This window comes from Phoca vitulina, unplaced genomic scaffold (assembly GCF_004348235.1).
Source record: "Phoca vitulina isolate PV1807 unplaced genomic scaffold, GSC_HSeal_1.0 scaffold36, whole genome shotgun sequence".
Lineage (NCBI taxonomy): Eukaryota > Metazoa > Chordata > Mammalia > Carnivora > Phocidae > Phoca > Phoca vitulina.
Genome location: NW_022589739.1, coordinates 7,389,166 through 7,410,935, shown reverse-complemented (window position 1 = coordinate 7,410,935; position 21,770 = coordinate 7,389,166). Strand labels below are relative to the sequence as shown.

At 37.4% G+C, this 21,770-nt stretch overlaps 1 protein-coding gene across 3 annotated transcripts in view; it reads right to left on the bottom strand.

Moving 5' to 3' along the window:
- The window catches only part of SBF2 (SET binding factor 2), a 450,441-nt gene that overhangs the window by 65,226 nt on the left and 363,445 nt on the right, over window positions 1-21,770 (bottom strand). For all 3 annotated transcript variants that reach the window (XM_032427050.1, XM_032427051.1, XM_032427052.1), the window contains exon 18: window positions 1,968-2,138. In XM_032427050.1, the coding sequence (XP_032282941.1) occupies window positions 1,968-2,138 (171 nt within the window). The remainder of the gene's footprint in view (window positions 1-1,967; window positions 2,139-21,770) is intronic.

Here is a 21,770-nt window from a genome sequence, read left to right as displayed (position 1 = left end):
TTGACAGAGAGCGAGACAGCGAGAGAGGGAACACAAGTGGAGGGAGTGGGAAAGGGAGAAGCAGGCTTCCTGAGGAGCAGGGAGCCAGATGCGGGGCTCCATCCCAGGACCCTGGGATCATGACCTAAGTCAAAGGCAGATGCTTAAAGACTGAGCCACCCAGGTGCTCCAATTTTTTTTAAATTCAATTAATTAACATATGGTATATTATTAGTTTCAGAGGTAAAGTTTAGTGATTCATCAGTTGCATATAACACCCAGAGCTCATTACATCAAGTGCCCTTCTTAATGCTCATCATCCAATTACTCCATCCCTCCACCCACTTCCCCTCCAGCAACCCCCAGTTTGTTTCCTATGCTTAAGAGTCTCTTATAGTTTGTCTCCCTCTCTGATTTCGTCTTATTTTATTTTTCCCTCCCTTCCCCTATGATCCTCTGTTTTGTTTCTTAAATTCCACATATGAGTGAAATCATATGATAATTGTCTTTCTCTGATTGACTTATTTTCCTTAGCATAATACCGTCTAGTTCTATCCAGATCATTGCAAATGGTAAAGATTTCATTCTTTTTGATGGCTGAGTAGTATTCCATTGTGTGTGTGTGTGTGTGTGTGTGTGTGTGTGTGTGTGTGTGTGTGTATACACACCACATCTTTATCCATTCATCTGTCGATGGACATCTGGGCTCTTTCCATCTTTGTGGACACTGCTGCTATAAACATTGGGGTGCAGGTGCCCCTTTGGATCACTATGTTTGTATTCTTTGGGTAAATACCTACTACTGAAATTGCTGGGTCATAGGGTAACTCTATTTTTAACTTTTTGAGGAACCTCCATACTGTTTTCCAGAGTGGCTGCACCAGCTTGCATTCCCACCAACAGTGTAGGAGGGTTCCCCTTTCTCCGCATCCTCACTAACATCTGTTGTTTCCTGACTTGTTAGGAAACTTCCTAATTGTAGCCATTCTGACTGGTGTGAGGTTCATTGCGGTTTTGATTTGTATTTCCACGATGCTGAGTGATGTTGAGAATTTTTTCATGTGTCTGTTGGCCATCTGTAATGTCTTCTTTGGAGAAATGTCTGTTCATGTCTTCTGCCCATTTCTTTTTTTTTTTTTTTTACCATTCATAAACTGTTCTTTATTTTTATAACAAATTATTTTTAGATTAAATCACAAGTGACTACCACACGTAGTACAGACAGAATGGTAATGACTCTTCTACTGCATACTTTACATTAAACAGTATTACATACACAAAATATTGCCAAGGATTTAGAATTTTGATCAGCAGTTTCAGGAAGCCAAGGGCTTTCGGCTAGCGGATGAATCATAGAGAGGGTCCCACCATTTCTCGTCAGAGACTGCTGCCTCTGTGTCAGTGGGCCGTGGGATTTCTATGATCTGACCTTAGGATGACCCCTTTTTATTTCTGCCCATTTCTTGATTGGATTATTTGTTTTTTGGTGTTAAGTTTGGTAAGTTCTTTATAGATTTTGGATACTAGTCCTTTATCTGATTAGACATTTGCAAATATCTTCTCCCATTCCATAGGCTGTCTTTTGGTTTTGTCAACTGTTTCCTTTGCTGTGCAAAAGCTTTTTATTAGAGTCATTTAGCTTTAATTTGACATTTCTTCAGAAAGTTAATTGTACAAGACATCTGGTCAGGTATTTTCATTTTCTTTTTTCTGTTCAACTTCCTATAATTGTTTCCAAAGAATTCCTATTTATTAACATGTAATAAAACAATTCCACTGCTAAAGAACTATATTAAGAAGTTATTATGGAAAAATATAATATCAGAAATCAACAGAAGAAAGATGATCACCACAGGACTCCCATTTGAGGATGAACCTCAAATACACTGGTAGAAAGTGGCTAGATTTCCTTTTGCCCTGGGAATATATGAATAAGCTTTCCTTGAAGCCAGGATGCCAGTCCCACACTAGTATCTTTCTTCTCTTACCTTTTGCTTCAGATATGGGGCATGATTATCTTCCTTGGCTGAGAGGTACAGGGAGCGCACCTGTTCCTGCACTGCATTGTAGAAGGTTGTCTCCCAAAATTGCTGATTCGCCCAGATGGGGTGGTCCTGAACACAGGTGTAAGCAAACTGGCTGACTCCAGGGGCCAGTTTCTGTGAGAACACATAATACACATCACCACAGGGCTGACAGCATCATGACAATTCAGAAAATTACAGGGGTCATGGTTAACCACAAATATCATTAAAGGGCTTATCTAAACAATATCTTAGGGCAGTACAAACTTAGCAATCAAAAACTTAATTCATTTTTAACTGGCAACTTTGGGCTTGCTATCAAATCCTTTAGGGTCTCAGTCACTTTATGGACATTTTAGCAATAGCTAAAATCAAAGTTATCATATGAATTAGAGAATGTATGGAAGGTACCTGGCACTGTAGTGTGCACACTGTAGAGTTGGTAGCTCTTATTACAATTGGAATATGTAAATGAAATCCATCACAACCTAAACATAAAGCTTCAGATAATTTAAAATTTTTTCTACGGTACATTTTTGGGGGGCACTAACTGAAATGTGAGTGAGCCTGCAGCTTGGCCTTATACACAGAATGAGGGCATATCATGCATTTGAGACTCAAGAAGAATCACACCCTCCCTACTCTAGCCCTTTACCTCTCCACCAAGGCTGCTGCCTGCCTCACATACTCCCTAGCAGAGTGTCCTGGGCTTCGAGGGCATTTTCTGGTAACCAAGTCTGGTCATGGGAAGGTAATTTCAAACCAAACCTTCTTTTCCAGGACTTCCTGCTGGGCTTCAAAGTAAGAGTAAACCTTACTCTGTGATTTACAATAAAGAGGAGGAAAACTAACTCTGCAGGCATTTGGGGTACTTCATAAATATTTACATATCTCATTTAATACTAAATATGAGATGCACATTATTATTGCCAATTTAAAGAAGAGGAAACAGAAGTTCAGGGATGTTTAAGTGATAGCCGAAAGTCAGATGACAAGTTACATAAGTAGTAAAACTGGTTTTTAAGCCCAAAGTTTGTTTGGTTCCAAAGCCCCTGCTCTTTTTTCTATACCAAACTGTCTTGCAAAAGAACATCATAAAATAAATACTAATTAGCAGTGCTGTCTATTTTTTTCTGCAACCTGTTTTTTTTTGTTTCCCAAAGTAATTTTTTTTGTTTCCCAAAGTAATACACAGTCTTGAAGATCTGATATGATTTTAATTAACACCGTACTTTTACTTGTACATATGATTCATATTGTAAGTTTCAGTTAATGATTTAAACATTCTTTCCACAGCTCTTGCTTTCATCTCTAATGGTTAAAGATGTTTCAAAAACTTTTTCAATCCATCATTTCTCAGCAAACAGCAGGTAACATTCTCAATAGACAATTTTTTTGTCCATTTTATTTTTTTGGAATTGAGTAGAACTAAAGTTTCTGATATGTTTTCTTTTAAAGCAATTTAATAAACTGACTTCTCTCTTGGAATATCGGACACTGAAGATTACTATTAAGGTTACATATGTAACAGTTATGTAGCAAAGTTGGTTCATTTCTTAGGGATGCATAACAGATGAATAAGATACTTGGTAAAAATGATAGCCTCAATACATGCTAATTTCCTTTTTGGTCTAGAGCAGACTAAACCTAGAACTGAAAATAGGCACCACACATACCATGAAATGTAGTACTTATGTAGTACTTATATGTACTACTATGGAAGTGGGATGGCTATGATTTTACCTATGAGGGTCTACATATTTCTGCATCCCCTGTGTAAGTCCCTTTCAAGACAGGACTATGTACTGCTGCTGAGGTGACTGACTGTAACTCCTATCAGGTGGCTATAAGTTGGGATTGACTGTGAAACAAAAATCAAGAGTTCCCCAAGGGTAAGCTGCATAAGGATCACTGTTGATCTTCATAATGCCTATATACTCGTTTAAAATACAGTTCCTATCTACCAGTGGGAAATCATGGGCAAAATGTGGTTCTGTGAGTACGTAAGCAGGAGCCACAAAGTGAATCACACGTTCCTCCTATACTCTGCTCGTAGATACTTGGGATGTAGGTTGCACCTTTTTTTTGTTGTTGTTTTTTTTTTGCCCCATAGCAATCTAAGGACTAATAATGATCTCAGTAGCAGTGCACAGACCTATTTTGAAAGGGATTTTAAAGGCATGAAATTTAAACAAGACAAAAGCATAATTCTCAGTTGCCTTTCCCGTAAGCATAATCAGAGGCACTACTATTTCTTACAAATGAGATGTAATAAATAGCAGCTCTTAAAATTTTGGAGTTCTGAAATTAATATAGATGGGCTCAGAAAACCAGAGCTTTTAACAAATTATCAGTTTCTCACATAAAGTACTTTTAGGATCATCGACACACCAAAAAAGCTATTATTAACTAGAGATCTCTTATTACAAATTGACAGAGCTCCCCAGGGATCTGAGAGTATAATGAAGCCCTGTCTTTCTTTTTCAGCATTTTTCTTGCTGATGTTGCATATTCACTTTCCTTGGCACTTATCAATTATTATCTTCCTATTTATTGACAAACTAAAAATGAATATGCAAAAACTCCCCTAAATCTTCCCAAAAAAAGTGGACTATATATGTTCCAAGGCAGAAAGACAGTGTAAAACAATGACAGCAGCTCAAAGGGGCAGAACCCACAACGTGTTTACCAAGTGAGAAACTATCTGGGGGAAAAGTGACTATAGGATAAATACTTCTTGGGGACAAGGCAGTCATGCATGGCTATGGCATCTGATATATGCATAAGAAGTCATTAATTTCCAAATACCTCAAATATAATTATTTTTCTAAACATGAAATTGGCCTCCTTTTTTTGTGGTTTCCTGCTATGTCTTCCCAACCACAAGCAAGGGGCACTGTGTCCGTTACTGTTGGGATAGGCAGGGCCACTGCACTGATGGGCAGGTGTGTTCTTAGGACCAGCAGAGGGCAGTAGCACCTTATTCTGCCTACAGCCCATCAAGGATTTAGATGGGAATCACAAAAATGGAGCATTGTGGTCTGGCTGGTCTTGAAAGTAGGTGGTAAGGTGAATACTGCATGTCTTCACTGTATATTTGAGCGACCCTACAAAGAAAAAGGATTTACCCAAGGTCATACAGCAAGATGGGCAGAAGAGAAAGGAATAGAAATAAGGTTTTCTATTATTCAACATCATTTCTGTAAGATACAAAATTTAAGATATTCCACAAAAGAAAACTGTATTATAATTATCTAGAGAAAGATGTGATGAGACTGTTTAGGGTTTCCAATTCGCTATATCCTAAAATAGTAGTATTAGTTGTAAACAAAGAAAATAAGCACGTGTCTATAAAACTATCTCCTGATTTTAATCACTTCTTTGGTTTGAAGAAAAAACTTTCCTAAAATGGTTTCTCAAACTGGCCCATATAGCCAACTTCATGACCTTTTATTTTGAACAAAGATGAGACTCAATCCCCACTGAAGGCCTAAGGGTGGTGGTGGTAGGAAATGCTGTTGTCAAATGACATCTCTTTCTTTCCCTCCAATTTCGGCAACACTATTCATTTTACACTTCCTAATAATTCTTATGATTTTTCCCTAAAGAAACAAGTGATATTTTGGCATGCAATTTTATGAGATGTTAAAAAATATGTTGACTGCCTTCCTGATCTAGAAAAAAATAGCCCTGATGGTACTAGATTAAGCAATGCTATTCATTTTCCACAAAGCATTCAAAGGCAACCTCAGCATGAGACAGGATATGGAGAATAACCTCACGAGGCTCACCAATCGGCAGGCCAGATTCAAAACCAAATAAATGGACACAAATCATGTCAGAGATGAGTTGGTCAAGGGAAAGGTTAAGATATCAGTATGAGGGGCCTGTCTAAGGTCTGTCTGGCTAGACATGTTTGTTCTCCAGGCCCAAGGCCATTAGGGAGCTCAGAGGGAAACCAGATTTCAGGAAATAAAGTTAGCTGGTAGGACCATAAATATGTAATTGTCTTAAAGAATAATGCAGAATACAAAGATTCACTGTTTAAGTTGCTGGGTATTTCCTATCTAGCTCTGGATACTAGAATACAATTATACCTCTTTGCACAGTTTGGGGACAGTGCCAGCCAGTCCTTTCATGATTCTACACTGGCCTGACCAAGTCCAGATATTAAGTCACTTGAAGAATTTGAATATTTTTTTATCAAGTTTTTATTTAAATTCCAGTTAGTTAACATATAGTGTCATATTAGTTTCAGAAATAGAATTTAGTGATTTATCACTTACATATAACACCCAGTGCTCGCCACAAATGCCCTCCTTAATACCCATCACCCATTTAACCCACCCAGCCCCGCCCTTCCTCCAGCAACCCTGTTTGTTCTCTATAGTTAAGAGTCTGTCTTATGGTTTGCCTCTCTCTTCCCCCCCCCCCCATGCTTAGTCTTGAGAGACAAACAAAAGGAAGATAGAAATAGGAAAAATGTGAATCAAAAACCTGTATTTATCAAATCTTAATCAAACCTTAAACATATTTGCTTCATGCATTTTTTTAAACAAAGGACATTCAACATTATAGATTTGATTGAAGCCCACTGTGTACTTCTCTTGATCCCATTTGCCTCCGAATCCAGAGGTAACAATGATCCTGAATTAGGTATTTTTCATTCCCATTTATATGGCTTTTATATCTGTATATGTCCACAAAGAATACACAGGATTATATTGCAGGTTTGATTTTAGCCCTTATTGATGATACTTCTCAAAGTATACAACTTATATTTCATTGAATTATATAATATTTAATTAAACTATGTAATTAATTGAAACAAAACACAACAAACTCTTCATAAACATACAACTCAAAAGGAGCAGAAAGAGAGTGGCTTACAAGCAAGGAGTATCTAGGATACTGTGTGCATTAGTCAGTGGAATTTACAGAATGGCAAATAATCCAAATAGTTAAAAAAAAAAAAAAGGTGACTGTGAGAATCTACTATAGTTTTTTCTGTTCTACTGATAGTAAGATTGAACAATGAAAAGTAACCTCAAATTCGTAATGGTCTAAACCTCTCCTGGGTTACTTAGAAAATCCAGGCACACAATTCCTGCACAAGAAGTATATCATTCACCAGCACAGCCCAGTATTCATTTGATGTGCCAATTTCAGTAGCTGGAACGACAGGGTTGAAGTTCTTAAACCACTTATCCTTTGTATTATGGATACATACATACAATTATGTATGATTCTTTGTATTAAGTTGTTTAGTAAATATTAAGAGATCAGATGACAAATCGATTTTTTTCCTTTGTGGTCCAAAAATTAGCAGGAATTAAATACAAGCTTGTTGTCAAGTCCTTTGCCTGTTTTCCTTTTTTTAAAGATTTTATTTACTTATTTATTTTAAAAGATTTTATTTATTTTAGAAAGAGAGAATGAGAGAGTGAGTGAGTGGGGGAGAGGGAGAGGGAAAGCAGATTCCCCACTGAGTGCAGAGCCCAGAGCCCCGACAGGTCCAGTGGCTTGATCCCATGTCCCTGAGACCATGACCTGGGCCACCCCCCGGGTTTGGCATTCTTAAAAATACAAGATAGGACCCAAATTTCCTTTCTCCCCCCCTTTCTGCAGGTTTTTAAACTTTATATAAATGATACCACATTGTGTTTTCTTCTGGAACATGGTTTTTCACATATTATGATGCTAGACTTATTCAGGTAATAATAATAAATAATAATAATTATTAAAACTAACCTAACTGAGCTTTCACTATGTATATTTATCAACGTACTTAGTCCTTATGCAACCTTGTGATCCACTGAGGTAAGTACTATTATTTACTCCTGTTTTAAAGGTAAAGGAACTGAGGCACAGAGAAATTAAGTACCTTGTCCTAGAGAAAACTGCCAGGAAGTGGTGGAACTAGAGTTGGAGTCAAACTCAGGTAGTTTAGCTACAGAATCTAGTTTCTTAATTACTGCATAACTTAACTACTGTATGGAATTCCATTACATGAATATATAGCATTTCCTTGTTCCTGCTCATGGACATTTGTATTGTTTTCAACTTCTTGCTATTATAAACAATGGTGTATGAACATTATCAACACATGTCAACTGTCAGCTCTGATTACTGGTTTCAGCACCATTTAATAGTGCCTGGAAATGCTTGAGAGGGGCCTAAGAAAAAGATAATTCCCATTATTTCCTGTACCAAAAAACATTTTTGGGTTATTGATACACTGGCTATATTGCCAATAAGAAATTATTTCATGCAGATTTTTTGCAAATTTACTATTTAAAAAATTAATAATTCTGTAATATCAAATATCTAGTCAGTGTTTGAGTTTTTAATTATCTTATGAATGTTAAATGTTTTTCTTTGTTTTTTGTTTTTGTTTTGTTATACAGTTTGCTTGATTCAGGAAGGACCCAAATATGATCCGTATACTACCATCAGTTTATATATCTCTGAGGTCAGTTTTAATCAATAGGTTCCTCTACCATCTGTCTGTCTCTTTCCCTCTCTCTCTTTCTTATTTTCCCTCCCACCTGTGATCTATTTGTTGAAGAAACTGGATCATTTATCCAATAGTTTCCATTAGTCTGGTGGTTGCTGACTGCATCCCAGTGGTACCACGTGACATAGTCTTTTGTCCTTTGTATTTCCTGCAAATTGACAGTTGGATCTAGAAGCTTTATCATTTTCAGGCTTGATTGTTTGGCAAGAATACTTTATAGATGGTACTACTATATACGGTTGTTGCTCTTTTTGTGATGTTAAAGGTTACTGACCATTAATTCTTAGATTCATTATTAGGAATAATAAAATAGTGATATTCTCATTCTAGCATTATTTCCTTACTTACTAGTTAGAATATTTCTATAAAGAGAAACTTCCCCTCATCAACCGTTTGGTAACCCAAACATGTAACCTGTACTGGATAAATACATGAGATTATCCCTTCATTGATCAGTTTTAAAAACAATGCATTGCTTTCTAGCTTTCATCAGAGATGACTAATTTTTCTTTTTTTATTCATATTTTTATGAGCTCATGGATTTTAAAACATATTTAACTATTCTTAAACCTGTTTAGGATGAAACAAAAAAAAAATCTATCCATAAATGTTTACTGGAAACTTGCACTTTTCATTAACTAAATACCAAGTACTACGGGACCTCTGTCTACAAAGTACTTATAATCTATATGGAGAGACAAGAACTCCACATGTGATAACTGATGAGCCTAATAATGTCATATATAACAGCACTGTAAACTGGTAAGACTGAGGGCCTGATTGGGAGAACATCATCAGCAAAGTAGTAGTAGATACTAGTAGATACATAACAAGGTGTTTTCTCTGAGATGTAACTACAAAAGGAACCAAAGGAGAAAAGACATCAGTGGGTCCCGGCACAGGAAATGGAGGAATTTGGTGAGTCATAGCTCTCACTATGTGTACCTGCAAATGGCCCAAAACTCTACAAAAATGTTTATTACGGCATTATCTTTAATAGCTATACCCCCTCCAAAGTTAGCAATTTTAATGTCTAACCATAGAGAGAAAGGTTAGGCAAATGATGGAACCTTATTAACACAAAAGAATATTATGCTGCCATTAAAGTGGCTAATATGATGATGTGTTATGAATGAAGTAATTATGCTACATTTAAGAAACTTGGCCACGGGAGCCTGGGTGGCTCCGTCGTTGAGTGTCTGCCTTTGGCTCGGGTCATGATCCCAGGGTCCTGGGATCGAGCCCCGCATCGGGCTCCCTGCTCCTCGGGAAGCCTGCTTCTCCCTCTCCCACTCCCCCTGCTTGTGTTCCCTCTCTCGCTGTGTCTCTTTCTGTCAAATAAATACATAAAATCTTAAAAAAAAAAAAAGAAAAAGAAAATCGGCCAAATATGCTATGATTATGCCCATAAGTACACAAAGACTAGGAGAAAAAGGCAAAATGAAAATGAAATAAAAGTAACAGAATTTTGACAATTTGTTTTCCTTCTTCCAAAATAATTTTAAGGGATCTTTTTATTAAATGTGGCAGAATGAAAGTTCTTTTGCCCCCAAGCCCCATTGAAATGACAGCAAAAGAGAAAAATGGTAAAACATACAAGAGTAAAGAGGATGAGAAAAAAGACAACAACATCCGTGATGTTAATACAATTTTAGAAGTCATAAAGTGGACTTATAGGCAGTAGCAAATTTTGAAGATCAGATAAAGCGGAAACTCCATACTACTTAGAGAAGGAAAAGCCCTTTACACACTTCAAAAAAGTGAATTTTATGGTACATGAATGATATCTCAGTAAAAAAATGGAAACAACTCAAATGTTCATCAGCTGATGAATAAAATGTGGCACATACATGCAATACAGTATTATGTGGCAATAAAAAGATATGAAGCACTGATACAGGCTAGCCATGGACGAACACTGAAAACAGTACTTACGCTAAGTGAAAGAAGTCAGTCGTGAAAGTTCACATGTTGTAAAATTTCATTCATGTGAATGAAATGTCCAGAACAGGCAAATCCATAGAGGCAGAAAGTACCCTGCTTGACTTTAATTTTAATAGCATAACAGCAAAATATTCATGCTTTTCTATTGCATACAAAACATTTACCAAGAAAACCTGAATCGTGGGTGATAAAATAAGGCTGAACATTTTTTTTTAAGATTTTATTTTTATTTATTTGAGAGAGAGAGAAAGTGCAAGAGCGCACAAGTGGGGGGAGGGGCAGAGAAAGAGGGAGAAGCAGACTCCCCACTGAGCAGGGATCCTGACACGGGGCTCAATCCCAGGACACTGGGATCATGATCTGTGCCAAAGGCAGACGCTTAACCGACTGAGCCACCCAGGCGCCCCAGTCTTAATATATTTTAAAGGGACTCAAACCATACAAAAGTATTACCTGACTAGAATGGAATTAAATTAGAAATCAGTAACAGAAAGTTATCTGGAAAATCTCCAAATTTGGAAGCTAATTAACTCATGGATCAAAGAAGAAATAAAAGGGGAAATTAGAAAGTACTTTGCACTAAACAAAAGTGAAAACATATTAGAATTTGTGGGATGCCACTAACCCATTTCTCTGGGGGAGATTTATAGCACTAAATGCCTGTGTTAGGAAAGAACAATTGTTTCAAATCAATGACCTCAGCTTACACATAGAAAAATCAGGGGGTAACACCCAGTGCTCCATGCAGTACGTGCCCTCCTTAATACCCATCACTGCACTGGGCTAACCCATCTCCCCTCTAAAACCCTCAGTTTGTTTCTCAGAGTCCATAGTCTCTCATGGTTCATCTCTCCCTCCTATTTCCCGCTCTTCATTTTTCCCTTCCTTCTCTTAATGTCCTCCATGCTATTCCTTATGTTTCACAAATAAGTGAAACCATATGATAATTGACTTTCTCTGCTTGACTTATTTCACTTAGCATAATTTCCTCCAGTCCCATCCATGTTGATGTAAAAGTTGGGTATTCATCCTTTCTGATGGCTGAGTAATATTCCATTGTATATATGGACCACATCTTCTTTACCCATTCATCTGTTGAAAGGCATCTCGGCTCTTTCCACAGTTTGGCTATTGTGGACATTGCTGCTATGAACATTGGGGTGCATCTGGCCCTTCTTTTCACTACATCTGTGTCTTTGGGGTAAATACCCAGGAGTGCAATTGCTGAGTCATAGGGTAGCTCTATTTTTAAATTTTTGAGGAACCTCCACACTGTTTTCCAAAGTGGCTATACCAACTTGCATTCCCACCAACAGTGTAAGAGGGTTGTGTTATATGAAAACAATGAATCGTGGATCACCACATCAAAAACTAATGATGTATGGTGACTAATATAACATAAAAAAAAAAAAAATAGAGCTACCTTGGGGCGCCTGGGTGGCTCAGTCGGTTGAGCGTCTGCCTTTGGCTCAGGTCATGATCCCAGGGTCCTGGGATCGGGTCCCGCCTCGGGCTCCTTTCTCGGTGGGGAGTCTGCTTTTCCCTCTGCCTGCCGTTCCCCCCTGCTTATGTTCTCTCCATCTCTGACAAATAAATAAGATCTTAAAAAAAAAAAAAAAAGATAGAGCTACCCTACGACCCAGCAACTGCACTACTAGGTATTTACCCCAAAGATACAAATGTAGTGATCTGAAGGGGCATGTGTACTCCAATGTTCACAGCAGCAATGTCCACAATAGCCAAACTGTGGAAAGAGTTGAGATGTCCATCGACAGATAAATGGATAAAGAAGATGTGGTATATATATATACAATGGAATATTACCCAGCCAACAGACAAGATGAATACTTACCATTTACATCCACATGGATGGAACTGGAGGGTATTATGCTGAGCGAAATAAGTCAATCAGAGAAAGTCAATTATCAAATGGTTTCACTCATATGTGGAATATAAGAAATAGGGCAGAGGACTGTAGGGGAAGGGAGAGAAAACAGAATGGGAAGTCATCAGAGATGGAGAAAAACCATAAGAGACTCTTAACTCTAGCAAACAAACTGAGGGTTGCTGGACGGGTAGTGGGTGGGGGGATGGAGTAATTCAGTGATGGGCACTAAGGAGGGCATGTGATGTGATGAACACTGGGTATTATATGAAACTGACAAACTACTGAACACTACATCTGAATCTAATGATGTACTGTTAAAAAAAAAAAAAGAAAGAAAAATCAGGGGAAAAAAAGCAAATTAAAATCAAAGCAAGCAAAAGAAGGGAATTAGGATTAAAGCAATCATCAATGAGGGGCGCCTGGGCGGCTCAGATGGTTAAGCGTCTGCCTTCAGCTTAGGTATCCTGGAAGTCATGGGTATCCTGGAAAAATATGAGCGCCTGCCTGGGTAGACAATAAGCAGTTTTAGGGGTCTGCAGAGGCAGCAAGGCAAGCCAGGCACCTAGAAAGCTGCTTATGGCCATTCACCTCTAAATAACTTGCATGTAATTGGTCACTACTATATTAGGATAAAAAGACAAAGGTGTATCACTTGGAAGCGCACATTTCACTCTTTGTGTGATTAAACTTTACAGTTAAATCTTCTGATTCAATTTGGGTATTATCACTACTCGAGAGACTATTCTGATGACAAAGAGAATCCAGAGGAAAAAAACAATTAGCAAGCTCTGATTTTTAACTTGAATTTTATTACCAATAATCTAAGAAAAATGAACTTGTTCCTTATACTATTTTCTGCTTTTTATTGGATGAAAGCAGAAACCACAGTGCTATTGAATTACAATTTTGTAGTACATCTTTTCCTTTCATAGTTTCCATCCACTCAACTTTTCCAGGGATAAAAAAAACAAACAAACCAAACCCCAAAACATTAAATTATTTTGTTAGAACTATGAAAAGCTAAGTAAGTCTTGAAAGCATTTCCTATAAACAACAGAATCAACATCTTGAGGCCTACATTTCTGAATTTCACCGAAGTTTTGACTCAAAAATTTAAGGCCTTTGTCAATGACCAAATAAAGACTCAAATTGTAGGTTGCGTCCATGGTACAGTCAACCGTGGGTGAAGTAACTACAACTGTTACTTCAATGCCTGCATTTTCTAAGGGTTTTATTTTGAAACTGTGGTCTTCAGAGAATGAGTGACGAATAGCCAGTGTGATTCACTAAGGTGGTGCCTACGCAAAGTGGAGGCCACAGAGCAGTAAATACTGGGGTTGGACCTTGAACAGTTTCTGACTGATAGAATATTCTCAGATGAGTCACCTAAGCTGTAGCTTAAGTTCATTATGAAGATAACACCTTCTTGACCTAGATGTGTATCTGAAAGAGGTAGGTTAACCTATTTTTGAGAAGAAAAATTTAGTATTATAAGCTGACTATATATAGTGGGGAAAGAAAATAAATTTCTTAAAAAGAAATATGCCCCTGTTTTTTGAGGAAAACAATTCTTCTTCAACTTTAGTTCTACTGCTTCTTATTTAAGTTGGAAAGATTCATTAAAACTAAGCCTCTACAACAAGGAACAAGCTGTTAACCCAGTAGCCATTTTGTAGGAAGAAGAATTACCTACTGAATTGTATAGATTGGGTCAAAGTTACCCAAGTGTTTGCACAGGTAAGCCCACAACTATATCTAGAATTCTAGAAAATAAGTAAATAGGAGTAATTATTTTGCTAAAAATAACTAAGACAGCTCCAAGGTTAAGGATAAATAGTTGTAAAGTATATTAGACTGTTCTAGAACTGAAGATGGTCTTCAAGCTCCAGGGGATCATTTTCCACTTCTAAGGCTTTTAGGAACACCACAAAATTCACCTCCTCACCCCTATCCCCAGGCTCTATGTCCATTTATTGTCTAGAATTTTACTGTTTATATTTCATTCCTATAGCTTAAGGCCTAGTTCCTACTAAAAAGGAAATATCCCTTCGAGTCTATGGATTCCTTATCCAGGTGCCTACAACTGACTATGAAAGAAGGCTTTGAGATTAAGTTTCCTTAACAGGGCAGAAAAAGCAGTCATGAAAGAATCAGAAGTCTAAAGCAGGAGAAAATAAAAGAGCCAATGAAGTTGGAAAAGGACATGGAACAAGGTTGGGGAAACAATATATTTCCCCCCCCCCCCCCAATGTGCCTGGTCAACTCTCCCTGGCAAGTCCAGTTTGAGTCACTGGAATATGCAGAAAAAGGTTCCTAATTCATGCAGAGGTGGGAGGAGTGCAATTCAACGTTGGTAAGTGGCAGCAGATTTTTCTACCTATCATCAAACACTTGCAGAAGTGTGCACATCTACTGGTATGAGAACACAAATGTGAAAGTATATGGGCACACACAAACACATAATACTTGTGGACTTAAATCACTTACTTGTTTTGAAGTACAGACTCATTAAACGAAACCCCAGAGACAATTTTTTCATTGACCATTGACACATGGGATGCTGAGACACATAGAAGTAGAAGGGGCATAAACAAGGTCACAGAGCTAGTTATAGCAGTGCTGAAACCAGAAAATGATGTTTTATAAGGTACAAAATAATTTGGCCACATCCTTTCCACATCCTCTTGACTTCCTGAGTATAGATGTCATCCAGCAGGTGAAAGAGCTGACTCCCTGTGTGCTAAATAGACTCTTTGCTTTCTCACTGCCATGACACTGGTTAAGCTATTTCTTCCACTTGGAATCTCTCCTTCCAATCTCTAATGGTTAAAATCCTACCCATTCTCTAAAAGCCTATTCAAATGCTACCTTTTCCAAAATGCCTTCCCTGATTGATTCCTCTGTTTCCAATCTGTTATAAACTGACTGTTTCTGTCCCCCTAAAATCCATATGTTGAAGCCCTAGTCCCCAGTATAGTGTATTTGAAAGAATTAAGATTAGTGCCCTTTTAAGAAGAGATACCAGAGAGTGCTCTCTATCTCTCCCCCTTTCCCTTCCTCCCCCCCTTTCTCACTGCATATATGTACTGAGGAAAGGTCATGTAAAGACATAGCAAGAAGGCAGCTACAAGTCAGAGAGAGAGTCCTTGGGATGCCTGGGTGGTTCAGTTAGCTAAGCGTCTGCCTTCAGCTCAGGTCATGATCCCGGGGTCCTGGGATCGAGTCCTGCGTTAGGCCCCTTGCTCAGTGAGGAGCCTGCTTCTCCCTCTGCCTGCTGCTCCCCCTGCCTGTGCTCTCTCTCTCTTTGACAAATAAATAAATAAAATCTTAAAAAAAAAAAAGAAAAAAAGAAAAAAAGAGTGTCCTTAATAACCAGAAACTGAATTGGCTGGAACCTTGATCTTGATATCTAGCCTCCAGGAGTGCGAGAAAATAAATGTCTGTTGGTTTAAGCCATAGTCCATGCTATTTTGTTATGGCAGCCCAAGCAGACTAAGACACTGTCTTAAACAGAACTTTGTTTATACTTCTTTAATAATTATTTCATTATATTTTTACATTTAGGACATTTTTGCTCAAGCATGTGCTGAAATGACATGTTAGAACCTCAGATTTACATAAGATGGAAGAGCTTTTGACAGAATTTAACTGCCATTATGCTTTATTTAGTAGCAAGAAGGAGCATTAGTATTTTTATTATAAAAATCAAGATACAGAGGGTTTTTAAAAATAATTCTTTACTGTTTTCTAAGAAGATGTATTATAGAAAATCAGTTCCTACATTGTTCTGTTTTTGCATGCTCATTAAGAGATGGTAATAAATATTTATTAAAAGACCAACAATTTACTAGGTTTTATAAACAAAGTACTGAACTATTAATCAATTAAACATAAATAATTTTAAAATTTTGTGTACATTTAGTCTCTCTCCTAATAGCCTTTGAAGGCAGAAACCATCTCTGGCACATCTTGGCATCAACTCAAATGTCTGGTTAAAGTATCTTAAATATGAGTATTAGAGATACATAGAATGCTTGCTGAATTCTAAAGAAGTTAATTACATATTTTCCAGGGTTTGCTTCTAACGTTACAATTTTTAATCTAATTTTATTAGTTGGAAATGTCACCTAAGAGTATAATAAAACTATCTAGTTTCTCATAGCCATTCCGGATGGTTCTCTGATTTTTTCCTGGTAATCCCCTGCCATCAGTATGAAAGCACTCCAGTGACTGAGGGTTCCCCCACTGCTTTCATTTCCCCAATACTTAAATCTCCATCTGAACGTGGTCTCTCTTTATCTTTATGTCTCTCACATCATGTAAAAATCTATCAGTGACAAACAGTGACAACTGCAAAGCTGAAGAAATTAAAAACAGTCCTCATAAGTTAGGTACAAGATGTTTCCCTTTGGACATAAAGGGAATTTGCTGAGTCACTGAGTCAAGTATTTATAGCACCACATAATTTATTTTCTGCTGTAATAACTTCTGTAATTCAGCAGCTCCTCCACAAGTCTCCGTCAAATCTATGATTTCTCAAAAATGCTAACAATGCTGACTAATAAGAAGGAAACAATGCTACCTAAGCAAAATTAAGCTAAATGGGCAATCTATTTATAAAATGCTCTTTAGGGACAAGTTGTTAATAAAATCTTGGCTTTTGCTACCCATAAAGAGAGTCATGAGTTTTGCATTTTCCATTCTTTTCTCAATTATGTTATCAGGCTGTACTTCACCAGAAATTTTCTAATTCCTGTCCTTAGGTCTTTTCCCTACTATACTACACAGTAAGAATTCACAGCCAGAGAAGCTAAAAGCTACAGGTTGTAAAAGCTGGCATCCTACTAGCTGCAGATGTGGACTTTTTTTGTTTTTGTTTTTTTTTTAAGCTGTCTAAAGGCGTTTTGTTTTTTTTAATTAAGCCAATATTTACAAATGAAGAGATTTTATTTAAAGGCTAAGTTTTCGGCTTCTCTTGAAAATTTGAAAAATGTGGTAACAATTGTTTCTGCATTCCTACATGGTGACAACTGATGGAGCTGAGTGGTGGCTGCCCTCATTAGACTTGTTGTTCCTTTGACTTGTTTAACTCATTTGCATTATTTGTTGGCCTCTTTGGTTTGTAACCCCTGCTAAAAGCAAACCATGCTATAGATAACTTTCCATGTGGATCTCTCCCTAAGTACTATAATCAACATTTGTCTGTCATACTAGCCTGCTATGTGGCTAAATCCTCCTGAACCTCTTCCACACCGCTCTAAGTTTCTGAAACACAATCTTGTCACTGCCTTGTTCAAGAGTATGCTATTGGATACTTCTTGGTGACTAGAGAATGATATTAGTCTAAACTCCTTAATATGACATTCTGAAACTGCTATAGAAGAGTAAAGATGGATGGAAATTAAAATGGACACACAAATGCTTTGGCAAGACTTGACTTTAAAAACTGAACAAAACTTTCTCTTCCTCATTCTCGAAGCCTCCCTCCCTCCCCTTCACTTGTTTTTCTGTAGAATCTTTTGTTTCAGGAACTTATTTCAATACTGACATCTCGCTGACTTCAATGCATACTTAGTAAGGAGATTCGAAATTCAGATGGTCAGAGCCAGCGCTAGTCATGTGACCACCTTGAAGACATAATGAATGCGTCTGGCAGCATGTACCAGATTCCTGTGGAAAATGCCCAGATCCTGTATTTTCCTATAATACCCCTCAGTCTTTTACCCTGGGAGGGTCTGCTGTTTTGAAGGCATTAGCCTGCTGCAACCTCCTTTGCCTGGCAAAATAATAAAACTACCATTCCTCTTTATCCCAAAACTCTGTCTTCATGTTGTATTTCGGCTCCAGAGCAGAGTTTGGTTTTTGACAATTCTAGGCATTCTGTGATTTCATTCCAAATTATTTTACCCGTCACATTTGCCATATCTAATGACTAAGTAGAGTGACACTATCCTAAAAGGAAGTGTCAAGTAGCCTGCTATGAAGTTCTGCCCTTTCCAACACTTTTATCAATGACTGAGGTAACAAGAAGTATGATTTTCAAATTTAAGTAGGAGAAGGAATAGGAAACATTTGTAATTATTTACATCAATCCTATGAGATGCATGCCTTAATCCTTCTGCTGCCTTTGGCAAGTGCTCATCATGGAAAATAAAAAGATCTGGAGTCAATGGTATTTTAAGATTACATACATGTCAATCATAAATGTAAAGATACTAATACTTCTTTGCCTTTTATAGCACAGTAAGCATTCCTAAAGCATTTTTGGATTAGAATCTCATTTTTTCAAGACCCAAAAGAGAAACATGATGACAGACAAAAGAATTAAGCAATGATTAAAAAAATAAGATTTGTATTTGGATAGAAGGCTCTCTGCACAGCCATAGGTACCTAAGGATAAATTATACTATAACTATGAACATTTTTCAGAGCACCAAAGATGTGGTTAGCACTCTGCTGGGGGCTATGATGGTAATTCTAAAATGTACTGTCATGTACAAGGTTTAAAACACACACACACACACACACACACAAATAGTTACGTTAAGAACAAGTAACTGACAATTGTGACACAGCATCCCACTAACAGAGTGGGATGTAAAAATGTAACATTTATTAATCTGTAAAAATTAATCTGTAAAAATGTAACATTTATTAATTCCAAAAAAGGTGATATAGTCCAGATAATTTTTTTTTACTCAATCCTTTGAGAGGATTCAAATTGCATTCCTGGTGGACCAATCTCTCATGATAACACTTTGGTATGGGGCACACCCAGATGTCAGCTACAATGCACTTCCCAGAAGTCATGTCAACTTCAGTTAATTTTCTTGGATGGAGAAGACAACAGATTTTAGTGTTGGCCAAGTATAGTCTCTGCAATCCCCTCAACCCCCAATTAAATAAATGAATTTATTTTGTAAGAAAAACAGTAAAGCAAAATGTGTTGTTTTTCCACAGCTTTCCTTGTGATACCATAGATCTTTATAACATAATGAGTCAAGCCATCAAACACGCAATTGGGAAATCAATTATTTAGTAAATAGATAAAAATTCTGGTCTAATACAAATGCCTTAACTTGAGACATAGTAAAAATGCAAACAGCAGCCAGAGAACCTTTCAGAAACAGCATTCTAAGGCTTGCTTGAACAAAAACAAATCTCTTCATTATTTGTTAAACTCTGAGAATTATGAATTAGTACTTTCATTGTTATTCTATAGGAAATCTGCTATCAAATTTCACAGGTATTGGGATGAAGCCAGTAAAATTTTGACTTAACCACAAGGAAGACCAAGAATTATTATTATTTTTTTTAAAGATTTTATTTATTTTGAGAGAGAGAGTGAACGAGAGAGACAGCACAAGCCAGGGGGAGAGGCAGAGGGAGAAGCAGACTCCCAGTTGAGGAGGGAGCTCGATGTGGGACTTGATCCCAGGACTGTGGGATCATGACCTGAGCCGAAGGCAGACACTTAACTGACTGAGCCACTCAGGCACCCAAGACCAAGAATTATTAATGGTGACATAATTTCCTGAATCACAGAAAGTATACAATTGCTTACTTCAGCAGATATTTGTAATATGAAGTGGTTTAGCATGATGAGACCACAGATTAGCACTCCAATAGATGGTGTTTTATTCTTGTGAAACTTCCAAAACAGTTCTTAAAGGTATGTTCTCTTGGGGCACCAAGTGGCTCAGTCGGTTAAGCGTCTGACTCTTGGTTTTGGCTCACCTAGTAATCTCAGGGTTGTAAGACTGAGCCCCGAGTCCAGCTCCATGATCAGCACAGAGTCTGCTTAAGATTCTCCTCTCCCTGTGCCCCTCTTGCTTGTGCTCTCTCTCAAATAAATCTTAAAAAAAAAAAAAAACTTCTCTTGCACTAATCAATATTCTTTTTAAGCCACAATCCACTATAAAGTTAATAAAATATTGTTTAATTAATGTTGTTCCCCTCACCCAGCCCCTCATTGATCATATCTGGATGTCAGAACTTGGCATCAAAGATCTACATAATAATAATATCGATATTAGCTAACAGTTACATAGCACTTGCTATGGACCAGTATCTCTGTTATCTATTGCTGTGTAAAAATAACAGCCCAAAATTTAGTGGCTTAAAAACAACCATTTCATTATCTCTTAGTACTTAATAGGTTGACCGATGATTAAGGAGAATGGGTTCTGAACTCAGACTACCTGCATTTCAATAACTTTGGGTAAGTTAATTGTTCTGCATTTATTTTCCTCATCTGTTAAATAAAGATAAAACTGGGGTTTTTAATCTCACACTTCTTAAGGTTATGATTGTGAGGATTAACTAGCATGGTACATGTAAGGTGCTTCATACAGTGTCTGGTAGCAAGGAAATGTCCAATCAATGCTAGGTATTATTATTATTATTATTGCATTTATAAGTTCTTTTTCTCCAACTCAATTATAATAAATCACGAGTTCCTCAAAGAGAGAGGCTAGATCTTCTATGTTAAGGTTCCTCATTTAGCTTACCAAAGGTTTCTGAACATACAGAGCTGAATACATACTTTTTGATTTAAATCAACAGGTGCAATGAATTAAAACAGGAATCTTCCATTTTTCATTAACCTGTCTCTCAGAATTTTAAACTTATAGATCTGAAAACAGGCATGGAGTTATTTTTTGGGCCCTAAAAGCACCATTCCCTCTCCCTACCAACTCTAGAGAGTACTATCTTTACAACAATGTCTACTGGTAAAGTATGTTATTAAGCTATATGAGATAGCATCAGCATTTTCACAAAAGGTAATGACAGACTCTCTGGGTTTTAGGACTCTTAAGGACTTCTGAGTCCAATTGAGCCACTTTTAAGACACTGATATCCAGACCTTAGCCCCTAAGATTTTGGTCTCAACTGGCTTTTGATGGGAGTTTTGCACCTGCTGTCCTTAAAATCACTGAGATGACTATTGTGCAGCACGGATGAGAGTCATGGATCCAGGCCAAAGAATTAAAGCTCATATAGAGCAAAGAGTTGATCCGGAATCAGGGGACTTGGGCTCTTGTACTGAACATTGGATAACCAATTCAACAAAATTTTTGGTGACATGCTCTGGAACATTTAAGGATGGGAGTGGGTTTCAGATCTTTTTTGAAAGGGGAGTTTAAGCTTCAAATGAAATCTTATTTGTAAGTTCAATGGGTGTAAAAGACACACAAGATACGTGCGTTGGGGTTAGGAATCTCTGCTATATTCCATTAGCCTTCCATTGCTCTTCTATGTAGGAAGCTGACTCTAACCCTGCATTTTCCTCTTATAGTTTTGGTAGCACACTTGCTCCTTATATCAAGGTTGTAGATTTTACTTTTCCTGGGGCACAACTGAAATGAGGATTAGCAGCTGTCACAGAGCTGTGGGTGGACAAAATACTTGTGCTCAC